General features: G+C 43.0%; 1 protein-coding gene across 1 annotated transcript; it reads right to left on the bottom strand.

Annotated features, from left to right (window-relative positions):
- Positions 1 to 441: 441 nt before the first annotated feature.
- Positions 442 to 7,128, bottom strand: LOC123069188 (phosphoribosylaminoimidazole carboxylase, chloroplastic). Its single transcript, XM_044491973.1, has 16 exons — positions 6,819 to 7,128; positions 6,457 to 6,672; positions 6,239 to 6,350; positions 6,028 to 6,090; positions 5,808 to 5,946; positions 5,468 to 5,523; positions 4,836 to 4,909; positions 4,593 to 4,740; positions 4,333 to 4,506; positions 4,079 to 4,166; positions 3,865 to 3,978; positions 3,204 to 3,301; positions 3,000 to 3,117; positions 2,579 to 2,673; positions 2,121 to 2,227; positions 442 to 905 (listed from the first exon to the last, which is right to left on the bottom strand). The coding sequence occupies exons 1-16, from the start codon at positions 7,007 to 7,009 to the stop codon at positions 800 to 802; spliced, it is 1,899 nt and encodes a 632-aa protein (XP_044347908.1). The 5' UTR covers positions 7,010 to 7,128; the 3' UTR covers positions 442 to 799.
- Between the last annotated feature and the right edge of the window lie 6,425 nt (positions 7,129 to 13,553).

Genomic DNA, 13,553 nt, shown 5'->3' on the forward strand with positions numbered 1-13,553 from the left:
ATGAGTTAACTGACACCTTTCCTGGGCAATGAATCTGCCCATCACGACACCAAATCCTCTTCAGATAATCATCATGAGTGTGTCTCTGAATGTAACTGGTGGTTGGAAAGCAGAAATGTTATTAAGTGCAAAAGCGCCAAAGTTTGCACATCCTGCTACATCTCGCGAGGTCGACCAAGATGATCATCTCGACTATCATATTCATCATTAATCTCAAAAAAAGACCATGAGCCTGATGGCCTTTTTCCCAACATCATCACATCTGCAAAGCTATATTTGGTCACGGTATGCGAGGGCAACACATTGATCTCCAAAGTTTCTGCATGAATTGCACTGTTGCTGCCATCTGCCCCACTGGACCACAACAGTGATAGAATTACTCAAAACATACAGCAAAAATTTTACTAAGATTGTGACTGAGAGTAGGCCGTAGCCGCCATATGAACATCAAGGCACTAGGAGCATTCGCCAAGATAAAAATATTAGCAAAATTACACAGCGTGTAAAGTGTATTAATTTCCAACACAAAAATTCCTCTGCCTGTTCTCACTCTAAAACTCCACTAGGACCACACTAGAGGAAGAGAAAAAATTGGACGAGTGGAGCAATTTAGCAGGCAGTTACAATTAGCACAATAAGAACGAAAGCCGGATGAACAGCCAGGCAGGCCGGATGAACAATTAGCACTCAGAACGGTATTAGTGCGACTATCTTTAAGAATCTCACCCACGGTGGACTATTTATCTGCTTTTGTCAACGTTGGATGCTACGAGATGTCAACAGAACAGACAGCCAGTGCTCAAGGCTTCATACATTGCTCCAGATATTTGTCTGAACCTAATTCCTCGAGCAATCTTGCTTTGACCAACACACTGTCTTCCAGATTTTGCTGGTATTCATTTACCCTGCAAGAAATAAACACAAATCAGAACGAATTGTGCAGCGATCTTAAAAGTTACTAAGCACACATAACTACGCCTAGTGATCATGGAACAAGGTATTGTCAGGGAATGTGTAGTGCCCTTCATGTTAACTAATGCAATTATACATAATGTCATTACAATGAAAAAACCATAAATAAGCAATGATGTTAAACACAACTAAATAGTTCAATGGAAAAAAGTTCAATAGCAAATAACCAAATCACCAGCAAAAGCAGCCAGCATGAAACAGTCTAACACAAAGAACCAATCCAAAATTTGACAAAAACTGTAAATGAATTGAATAATGGCGATGCCATAAAGATAGCAAAACATTGTCGTCCATGAAAATCCTCTTCAGATAACCATATCTGCAACATTCTACTATCCCAGCCCACACAACGCAAATCACCAACACAGTTCAACTCCTCTGCTCACCCTCAATCACATCCAGTTCCAGCCTGCAACCAACTCCACCCCCACCCACCCACACACCGCAACTGCTGGCCTCCGTGAGCGGGTGCCAGAACATGGCATGAAAAGAACCTGTGAATCTTCTGCCTCTGTATGACCACCCACGCCAAACTCAGATCCCCACTCTGCATGCAACTGTGCAATGCCTCGCTCTGGCCAGTTGTTGATGGGTCTTGTGGCAGTGGCTGCTTCCCTAGTTTAACGAGTCGTGACGAACTAGCTTATTATCCACCCTAATTGCAGGCTGCGATTGAGTATAGACATCAATGTTGGTGTACCAGATTACTGGAGACTTCCTGCTACAATCAGATACACGATACAAACCATATGTACTGGCAAAGCGCATTCCAAGCAAGGATTGTCGGTTCAAGCCACTCTGTTAACAGTGTATCCTTTCGCACCACACAAAAAGGGTTGGCCATGAAAGCCATAAATTCCATTTATGATTTTGACTGGCTGAAATTCTCAAATAATTCTAAAAAAAATCTTGACTGTAAAGAGTTTATTAGTATATTTATAAATAAACTGGTCCATCTTATTGATATCTTGACTAGCTCTGTTTCTCTGTTGGCAATTTTACCCATTATGGGGATCTGCATCTACCACCAACCTTCCAGTGACGACCAGTTATCAGTTTGAAACCAGTGGCTGACCATACAAATTACACGCAGGGTACCAAGCTGAATTTGAAATTTGCAAGAGAATAACATCAGAAATGAACCATACCTGTCCGACAACTCAGTATCTCTTGAGGCAAGCATCCGAACTGCCAACAAGCCTGCATTTTCAGCGTTTCCAATTGCAACAGTAGCAACAGGAATACCTTTCGGCATCTGTCAAATTGATGAGAATAAACAACACAAGAGTCAACTTCGTCCATAAGTAATCGATTAGAAATTACTCCCTCCGTTCCTAAATATAAGTCGTTCTAGAGATTTGAATATGGACTACATATGGATGAATATAGACGTATTTTAGAGTGTAGATTCACTCATTTTGCTCCGTATGTAGTCTATATTAGAATCTCTAAAAAGACTTATATTTAGGAACGGAGGGAGTAGAAGGCATCTGATGATGCAAGAAGAGAGGGCATTGATACATAGTTACAATCAACGATTATGTGATGTTTATCACAGTATCATTCTGCTTTTGAATGGTATTAAAAAGAAGACTTAAGCCCTCACCTGCACAATAGATAGGAGGGAATCCGTTCCCTGTAATGATTTAGTCCAGATGGGGACTCCAATTACAGGAAGAGTAGTCAATGAAGCCACCATGCCTGCAACAAACAGTTACAAGATTGTACTTCATTAATCATAAAAAAATCATGAATAAATCGTTCATTAGACTTCAGGCATACAGGCTTTGTTAACAGTGTCAATGTTGTGTCCATTTGATCAAGAAACACTACTTTATTTCATAAACTCCAACATACTATAACAGACACTTGATAGAATAGATAATAACACGTTACCGCTCCCCGACATTACTTGCTTTGAAAGAATAGGGCATAACAGAATACACATAATTCCACCCTAATATCTATGTTTAGAAAACAGTATGGTGAATTTAGGAGCATGTTTTTTCCCGTAAACTGACACTTGCCTGGTAAGTGAGCTGCTCCACCTGCGCCTGCAATAATGACCTCTAAGCCCCTTTCCTTAGCAGACAATGCATAAGCGTACATCCTCTCTGGTGTACGGTGTGCCGAAACAATTGTAAGCTGAAAAAACGAACAATCCATGAAGCTGCAGACGGGCCATGCCAACAGCCCATAGCTTGTCTACAGAAAGGTTTTACAAATCAAACCTCAAAAGGTATGTTGAATTTCTCCAGTACTGCTGCAGCATCTTTCATTATGGGAAGATCAGAATCCGAGCCCATTATAACCGCAGCACGAGGTCTAACTGTAATTAACACAGCATTCTAGACCTCCTCAGCAAATGGAATGAATAGAATGAGAAGACTTTCATCACCAAGAAAGGAATTAAGTAAAAGTTATTGGCAGGTGGCATATAAAAGCCTGAATAATTTCACCATGGAAAATACAAAGACATCACGAGGGTGTAACAAGTTTCAATCACTAGAATTTAGACAGACCAGATAACTTACATGCATTGAGCCATTGCCATTATTTGCCCCAGTAGTATAATTATTTGTTTTAAACTGGTTATTCACTGTTCAAATTTCATCTGCCTCCTATACTCTCTTTCCGGCATCCTAATACACTGTTGTTTCATTATTTCTAAAGTATATGAATAAAGTTTAAAAGTCATCCAAGTTAGTGCATATAGAAAACTATTGTCCCCTTCAATAAATAAATACACAGTGAAAATCTATAGTTAACAGAGATATCAAACAGAATAATCTAAGTCATGCAAACCATAAAGTACAGTACTACCTAAAGGGCATTACATCCCCCAACAGCAAGTTGAAGATAGACCAATGGTATGATATGAATAAATCTAACCTTTCTTTGGGCCATCTGTGTCTCTCTGCAGCAACCTGTCCAAATGTGCTTTTACATCGAACATAGAAGGCCCCACAATTGTAATATGACCCATCTTTCTTTGCTTCCGAATCTCTGGAAGAACAATTCTTGAAGTAATATTTTATGGCATGGGAAAGCAAAGCAGAATTGTCAACTTTCTGCAACAACAGCTAAGTGTGTGGGCTGAACCAACCTGGCTTTGCATACCAATGGACTGATGCACCTGGAATATTTAACGCCCTCTTAATCAGCTGATGGGCTAAAACAAATCCCGAATCGCCCTGTAGCAATTGGTGCTCAACATTATACAGGTAACCAGAATAATAACATGGTGACCTAAAAAATAATCAGTAACTAACATAATCTAGCAGATATTGACCTAACTATCAATGTTTAACATAGCAAAAAATGGAGGGCAAATCAACACGAAACCAAATATATATATACCTCATCCTCGCCCAGGATGTTGTACATTATTGCTGCGGGTGCTTTCATTGCAGGATCACCAAGAGGAAGTCCAAGAATAGCACGTAAATGTTGCTCATATTGTGAAGTGTAACATGCCTCGATTGTATGGTGTCCACTATTGTGAGGTCTAGGGGCTACTTCGTTCAATAAAACCTAGTAAAATTATGAACATGAGAAAGATCCAACATCACCATAGGACGATTCAATTATATAAGACATGCATAAATGTTCGAACAAACCTGATTGTCATTTGTTAAAAATAGTTCGACAGCAAAAACACCAGCACCTTCTAACGATTTGATAGCTTTTTCAGCTACACTGGTAGCTAACTTCTTCATTTTCTCAGGTATCTGAGCAGGAGCTTCAACAAGATGGCAGATGTTATCCCTGAATGTTCCAGACAAAGGCTTCATGTTTTGCAAATTTGGAGAACAGATATGCAGGACCAAAAAATAATAATCTTAACAAAAGGAATTTCTTACTTATGAATGGTTTCGACGACAGGATAACAGACTGTACAACCATCTCTGCTCCTTGCCACAATTACAGATAGCTCCTGAATGAAAGAACGACAAATAACAGAAATGCATAAGCAAAAAAACAGAAGTTGTAATACTTGTAACCCATGACAATATGATAGGCATTCAAGCAATCTGTTCTGTTATATTACTCCTATCATGGTATTCTGTAATAAATTCTACAAAAGAACAAACAAATATCTTGCAATAAACTTGCAGAACTTATCATATATTCATCTCGAGCTTGCATGTATGACACTGCCAGATGCAAGTCCACAAAGAACAAATAGCAGTATGTGCATGCAGCCAAAAATTATAAATGGTGACTACACAATATGTGACTGACTACTGCAGATCATTTGCAATGTCAACCACAAAGTTAACTTGGGTTAACTTGGAAACCCCAAAATGCAGTTCCTTAACATTCAGAAAGATACAAATTAGAGAAAATATATATAATTTACAAACACTTTTTTGCGTGTATATAACTTACAAACACTTAAAAAATACTGCAGGGCATAAAAGAGATAGTTGAGGGTTTGACCAATTTTAATGGGATTTAATTTCTTAGAAAAATAAAATCAAATAAAACTAACCTTTGCAAAAGGTGTCCACCGCTCAACATACAAGCCATGCTCAAATCCACCGAGTGCTGCAGCAATAAAGAATCAATGAAAATTAGTTTCATCGTCAGTTGATTATTTTACACGTGATTGGGCCAGTTCAGACTATGTTAAGAAACATGGGCCTCGAAATAATAGCTTAAAAAGTTTAAATGCTAGCTCGCCTTATAGCTGATTCAGCAAATCATAGAACAGCTTCTGGTTTTAGGAATTCAATTAGAAAGGATTGTGCTAAATCAGTGTTTATCAGGACACTGCTGCGGGTTTTTTTTTAATTGATTTTAAAAAATAACACGAATGTGTATCAACTTACAAGAAACAACAGAAGATAGCTCCTCTTTATTGTGAGCAACAGCATTCCCACGACCATCATATGCCAATCTTTTACTTTTTACCATTAAGGGATAGCCAAATATTTCCCCAGCTTTCTCTATACTACTTAAAGTATCAACCTGCAAAACACCACTACAAATTTATATCAAAACAATTACAGCTCCAATAATTTCACTAAAAGTAAACAGACAGTGGATTACTTCAACAAAGTCAGCTATCGGAATTCCAAATTTTGAGAAATGGCCTTTCTGCCTGTACTTGTCCTGCAGTAGAACAGAGTATCAATACATCAAGCATAGCATATACAAAAGGTGGAAATGCATCTGCCATGAATAGCCCATTAGATGCTAGTAGTTGTAGTATGAAGTTGTCCAAACAGTAGGACGGTTGGCACAAGAAGGGAAAGGTCACCTGAATAATCGTGATGGCAGAGGCTTTGGGTTCACAAACAACACCCTGTTTTTCAAGCTTCTCAAGTGCCACAGCATCCACATGCTCAATTTCCACAGTTAGAACATCACACCTAACATCATACAAAGGATTTGTCTAAGCAGATTGAGAAGTGAGAACGATAATGTACAGGGATGCCAGCCCCCAAAACAACCAAGCGGGATCACAGTTTCGCCTACCTCTTCGCAAACTCACGGACCGCGACACCATCATTGAAGCTCCCCACGACATGCTCGTGACAGACGGAGTTTGCCGGGCAGTCCTTGAGGGGGTCCAGGATGGCCACTTTGATCCCCATCTGACTGGCCGCCTGGCACAGCATCTTCCCCAACTGGCCGCCCCCCAGCACCCCGACGACCCTATCGGCCACGCCACGCACAGGAGGGTCGCTCTGCCTGAAACACCGCACACGCAGAAGCAGACCAATCAGGTGAAAACTCTGCAACAACGCCCAGGGGACACGGAAATCGCCAGGAATTCACCGAGCGGCGAGAACCATACGCGGCAATCGGCACGAATCGACAATCCACGAGTAGCTTACCCCTCCGTCGAAGCGGGCTCCATGGATGCGCCGGCGCGCAACAGCGAGAGAGGCGGCGGCGAGGCGGAGCTCCGGCTTGGCGGCCGCGGTTTCCAGGACGCGCGGCACGGGTGGCGGCCGGCGGAGGGGGCCGACGGGGAGGAGGTGCAGGCGGAGGCGCGGGACGGAGCGCCGAGCAGCCTGGCGTGCATGCTCCCGGAGGCGGTGGCTAGGGTTCAACCAGGGGTTTAGAGGAGGGTGAGGCGCGAGAGGTCGGAGGAGACGGCCTGGCGGCGGAAGCGGAAAGCGATGTGTCTGTAGGCTGTAGCTCGGCCGCGCCTCCTGCTAAGCAGTTGGAATCTCTCCTTTTCAGTTTATCACCATTTTGTTTATTTATTTTATTTTATTGAACGGCTAATTTTCGTTCCCACTTGAATGTAGAATCTTTCCGACAAAAAAATGCAGAATCTATTCTTTTATTTTTTTTCGAACACAATACAAACGTAGACGCTTATACATACGCACATACATTCAATCGTATGAACGCACGCACGCTAACCTCCGAGCGATTGAGACGAAGTCGCCATAGACGCCTTCGTAGTTGACCGGAACATCTTCTCTCACTGAATGCACATCGCCAAAAGGCCTGAAATAAATCCAGAAAAATGCGAGTATCAATATCAAGTTGGGGACTTGAACTTTGGTGGGCAAAAGATACCACTGTCTTTCTAACCATCCGACAAATATGAAATCTACTTCTAATCTGGTAATACATCACTATAATTCTTGATAGAAAATGTTTTAGAAAAGAGACAACCTCACTCAAAAAGGGGGAAAGGAGATAACCTAATCTTAAATACGCTAGCTTTTGAGGATACAAACACATTAAGTTCAATAATGTTTAAACAAAAACAACATGCACATATATGAGAATCGAACCAGCTATGCATTTGTTCCTGGCAAATATAATCATAAGAAATGTATGAATGAACATGTACTACCTCCGTCCTGGTTTATTAGTCATGTGAGCTACCAGAGGTTGTATCATTTTTATTAGACCGCGGCATTTAAGCACGTCACTTTATTTTATTAGACCGCTGCATTTTTATTAGACCGTTGCATTTAAGCACGTCACTTTATTTCCTCCATTCCAGATTCCAACACTCTTCCCATGTAAGCAAGCGCATGGGGCTGCTTGATTGGATATGCATGCAGGCTACATGCGTGCAATAGCCATTGCATGCACAGAGGTAGTAAATAGGCCTAGTTAGTAGGGATGATTAGAGAGGTAATTTATTTTCAATTTCTCTACATGCATACTTTTCTTGGTCTTTGCATTTTGGCTCAAGGGCCCAATAAACCAGGACGAACATAATACACAAATAAAATGTCATTGTTACTCTCTTGCAACTCATATTTTTCACTTTATGTATAGGCTGGCCCAAAAGCCTGATGGCTGGGCAAGCCTTGGGCTATTGTTTCCCATCTAAAGCATGGCCCTCAAGCAAGAAAAACTTACAAAAATGCTAAAAATCTAACATCAGATTTCTAAGCATGGCAAATTGAACGGTTTTTTATGTCAAATTACATGCCGCAAGCATGCCAAATCTTGGCATGTATTGAACATGCCAAGATTTTGTCATGCTTCTGAAGGGATTTGTTAGGCTCGCGACACATAATTTGCCATAAAAAGTTCAATTTTCCATGTTTAAAAATCTAACATCGAATTTGTAGAGTGGTCCAAAATGTGAAATTATTCAAAAGATAAGAGCTAAAACTTTTAGTACATAACTACTAGCCTTTTGGGGGGGGGGGGTGTCAGACTCGAGCCTTGACTTGGCATTTTCGAGTTGGGATTTGTGAAACGTGGCTTACGATGTCACACAGGCGCGCCGAAAGACTTTTACCTCCCTCATATTCTATTTTTAGAATTTAGAATCTAGAATCCTTTTCTGGGTTGGAATTGCTACACTTTATTAAAAAGGTCTAAGACACTCTGAGGCTACCTCTTTGCTCACACATGTCGGCGATACCTGGAACCAAGTTCCTTCACCTCGTCCGCCATATGCCCATTAGCAGGGAGATCCCTCGTTGATGCGTTGATCTTGAAGACAGTAGCTTGTGGGTCTGTTTCCAGTCGTCCGCTAGTTGAAGAGTGTGTCTGCACGCCATGAGCCCAGTTAGCTCAGGATCTAAAATGGAAGGGGAAATGGTGTGCTCCCGCTCGGAAAGCTCCATGATGGTCTCTCGGGACCGCCCCTCCACCAACGAAATCACCCGCCTTTGACATGGCATTTATCTGTGTTTGCTTTAATCCATCCTTCATTTGACGACCGCCAACGCTCAGCAACTCGGACCTTCTGTGAGTGAGTGTCATCATGGATAGTGTTCCACTCTTCCATCAGCCATAGAACCCTGTCCTTTATCATATGAAGATCCTCTAGTTTGTGTGTGCTTTTGCATCTCATTGGAACCCTTTTTTTATTATTTTGGTCCCTTGTAATAGCTTGATTGAGTAACCTTAAAAACATCCCGAAGGGAGCCCCCCTCCCAATACCCCATGACTCACCTTTCTTGATGACCATAAGACCATGTGTGGACCTCTTGTGCCTTTTACTGACTTTGACAAAGTCGTAAGCTACTTTCCATAATAGGTTGTTTATGGCTTTCACAAGATCTCATCGGCTAACGTGATGTGATTTTCATGTATATTGTAGCATCTAATCAAGAGGGAAACTATCATTGGCATTTTAGACCAACAACTTTTTACTAAGCTCCCAATGTTTAGTTTTCATCTAATTCGGGGAACCCGGTAGCCTTGAAATAAGAAGTGGTCAACCCTCAAGTACCATCTATCTTATAACTACTTGTTTTTTCTTGGGGTTTATACCTTTTGAAATGGTCCAACTAGAAAGCCGGACAAAATATGCCTATTATTGCCCATTCATTTGCATGGTGCTTGATACGTCTCCAATGTATCTATAATTTTTGATTGTTCCATGCTATTATATTACTTGTTTTGGATGTTTATGGGCTTTACTTTACACTTTTATATCATTTTTGGGACTAACCTACTAACCGGAGACCCAGCCCGTATTGCTGTTTTTTTTGCCTATTTCAGTGTTTGGAAGAAAAGGAATATCAAACGGAGTCCAAACGGAATGAAACCTTCGTGTAAGGGCATTCTTGTCCCCTAGTAGTTTTGATGATTGATGACAATGCTTTTGCGGACTAATCGTGTGTATTGAGTTTTTTAGATATATCATGACTAAACACAAGACGATTTGATACCCCTCGAAGATTATTGAAGACGGCGTTTTTCTATGGTTCTTTTCGGTGGAGCTGAGTCGTAGGAAAGCCGTACTATTAAGAGGGGGTCCGCTTTGGAAAGGTTTGGATGGAATCTCACGTACATGTCCCCTTTTGCACCGCCTTTCCTTTGGCTCTTTGGAGTTTCCTCCGTCTCACCTTGTCTCTACGAAATGAAGGACTCCGAGTTGCTCTTCTCAGGCTAGCGGTAGTACTGCTCCTCTGAGCGATACTACCGCAGGAGCCAGCGGTAGTACCGGGCTCCGGCACGGTAGTACTGTGGGCTTCCATGGTAGTACCGCTCCTCCTAAGCGGTAGTACTGTGAGTTCTGGCCTGGCGCCGCTGCTCAAGCGGTAGTAGGGGCGGATGTAATTTTTTACATCTGCGCCCAACGCGGTAGTACCATGCTGCGGCGCGGTAGTACCGTGTCGCCTGGCCAGGTACAACAGCAGGAGCGGAGGTAGGGGCGGATGTAATTTTTACATCCGCACCCTTCACAGTAGTACCGCACCCCTGGTTCGCGGTAGTAATGTGTCAGATTTTCGCTCGATAATATATTAGCGGAGGTAGTCACAGATGTAATTTTTTACATCTATGCCTACCGTGCCTGGCCTGTGGTTGCTCTGCGGTAGTACTGCATAGGGCCGCGGTAGTACTGCGCCTGCTGTTCTACCGCGCCCTGTCTGTGCTCTTCTGTTCAGATCTAGGCTCTACCGGGCCCACGGTAGTACCACGGTCCACCGCGGTAGTACCACAGGCCCGTGTGGTAGTACCGCTCCTCTGATGCAGTAGTATGGCGGGTCGCAGGCTGAGTGGTGGGTAACGGTTGGAATTGTCCCCCCACTATATAAGGGGGTCTTCTTCTCCAAGAAGACTCACCTCTTCTAACCCTAAGCTCCATTATTGCTCCAAGCTCCATTTTCGCCCGATCTCTCTCCCTACCCAATCAAACTTGTTGATTTGCTCGGGATTGGGTGAGAAGGTCCCGATCTACACTTCCACCAAGAGAAATTTGATTCCTCCCACTAATCCCTAGCGGATCTTGTTACTCTTGGGTGTTTGAGCACCCTAGACGGTTGAGGTCACCTCGGAGCCATAGTCCATTGTGGTGACGCTTCGTGGTGTCGTTGGGAGCCTCCAATTAAGTTGTGGAGATTGCCCCAACCTTGTTTGTAAAGGTTCGGTCGCCGCCTTCAAGGGCACCAATAGTGGAATCACGGCATCTCACATTGTGTGAGGGCGTGAGGAGAATACAGTGGCCCTAGTGGCTTCTTGGGGAGCATTGTGCCTCCACACCGCTCTAACAGAGACGTACTTCCCCTCAAAAGGAAGGAACTTCGGTAACACATCCTCGTCTCCACCGGATCCACTCTTGGTTATCTCGTGCCTTTACTTGTGCAAGCTTATTAGTGTTGTTTCTCTTGCTTGCTTATGTGCTAGTTGTTATTGCATCATATAGGTTGCTCACATAGTTGCATATCTAGACAACATTCTTTGATGCAAAGTTTAAATTGGTAAAGAAAAGATTAAAAAGTGTTAGTTGCCTATTCACCGCCCCCCCTCTAGTCAACTATATCGATCCTTTCAATTGGTATTAGAGCCTCGTCTCTTTATTAAGGACTTTGCCATCCGAAGAGTATGGTTGACACCGCAGACGGTGTGAAGGAGCACTCCGGTGTGAATCCTACCTCGTCTACGGCCGATGGGGGAACCGCGGTCTCTCATGAGGAATTCAATGTGGCTTTGGACACATTAAAAAACTCCATGACTACCGAGGTTGAAAGCATGTTTACTAAATTCCTAGAAGGACTTAAACTATCTACCTCGCAGATGAAAGTGGGTGATCCCACTAACAAGGTGACGAATGCTAACTCCGACAAGGGGGAAGCTAATAGTGAAAAGGGTCCTTCTACTAGTGGTAGAAATGGCACCGGCATCTATGCCCATGTGGAACCTCCAACTTATGGAGGACCGATTCCCTCTACTCATTTAAATCATGCCGGTCCTCCTCCTAAGATTGTGAAAAATGAGGATTTTGATTCTTGGGTGTATCGCTTCAAGCGTTGTTTAAATCATGTGAATACTAATCTTTGGAGAATCATTGAAGAAGGTTTCTATCCACATGACCAAAGCAACTTCACCCCTAGAGAAGCCATGGATAATCAATTCAATGAGAATGCTCTCTTCATCATCCAAGATGCAATCCTCCCCGAAGATCTTCCTCATATTCGACCCTACGCCATGGCCAAAGACGCGTGGCATTGCGTTGTGTCTCTCTATCGGGGAAGCGCAAGCATTCAACGCTCCAACTATGAAGTGGTGCAAGATGAAGCCGATGAGTTTGCAATGAAGGAAGATGAAGAACCTCGTGAGCTCTTTCGGAGAGTAACCAAACTCGCGGTCTCACTCCGAGATCATGGGAGTAAGGACACGGATGACAATTGGATCAAGCGCAAGTTCCTGAAGACCATGATGCCCTACAACAAGGCCATGTCCTCCGTCATCCGTCAAAGACCGGACTTCCACTCCATGACCTCGAGTGAAGTGTTGGATGAGTTCGTTGCTATTAGCATCTTGGACAAGACCGCCGACAACGCTCCGTTCTCAAAGAACAAAGAAGTCCACTCTTGCCTTGAAGGCCAAGGTCGTTGTGGAAGAAGAGGAAGATGAGGAAGATGAGGAGGGCAATCCCGAGGATACAAAATATGATTATCATGAGCACATGGCTCTTGCTTCAAGGCAATTTTGGAGCAAGAAGAACACAAGGCCCAATTTCAACAAGAACAATTCAAGTGGGTTCAACGGCAAGCAATGAGTGAGAACTTGTTACAATTGTGGCAATATGAGTCACTTTGTTGTGGATTGTCCTTACGAGAAGCGGGAAGACAATGGTGGCAAGCTCATTCGAAAAGACAAAGCCAAGTCCTTCCCCAACAAGAACAACTTCACCAAGAAGACTCCTACTCGTGGGTTAGTGATTCAAGAAGAATACCATGAGGATGACTATCGTGGAATTAACACGTCAAATGTCCTTTAGTGTGAGGACTTAGTCGCGAGGCCAACACATCTATGTGGTAGCTTGAGAGGGGTTGAGCGGAATTGAGAGACGCAACACAAGACAAGGGTTTAGACAGCTTTAGGCCCCGGGAAATATCATCCGGTAACAACCCTACATGTTGTTTGAGGCTAGATCTCATTATCATCACGAGGGAGTCGCCGTAAACCGGCTCTCCTCTAGTTGTGTCTAGCCCTAGAGATTGTTTCTTGCTTGTCCCTCTTTGGGGAGCCCTGCCCCTCCTTATATAAGTTGGAGGGGTGGGTTACATGTGGAGTCCTTTTAGGATCAGGACTAGTCTACCTTCTAATACAAACCGGATACAAGTCCAGGTCGTAACTCCTTGTAAGCTAAATATTCTTCACGCCTTTCCTCTTAAACTGGCCCGCCA

Source organism: Triticum aestivum, chromosome 3B (genome assembly GCF_018294505.1).
Source record: "Triticum aestivum cultivar Chinese Spring chromosome 3B, IWGSC CS RefSeq v2.1, whole genome shotgun sequence".
NCBI classification, from domain to species: Eukaryota; Viridiplantae; Streptophyta; class Magnoliopsida; order Poales; family Poaceae; genus Triticum; species Triticum aestivum.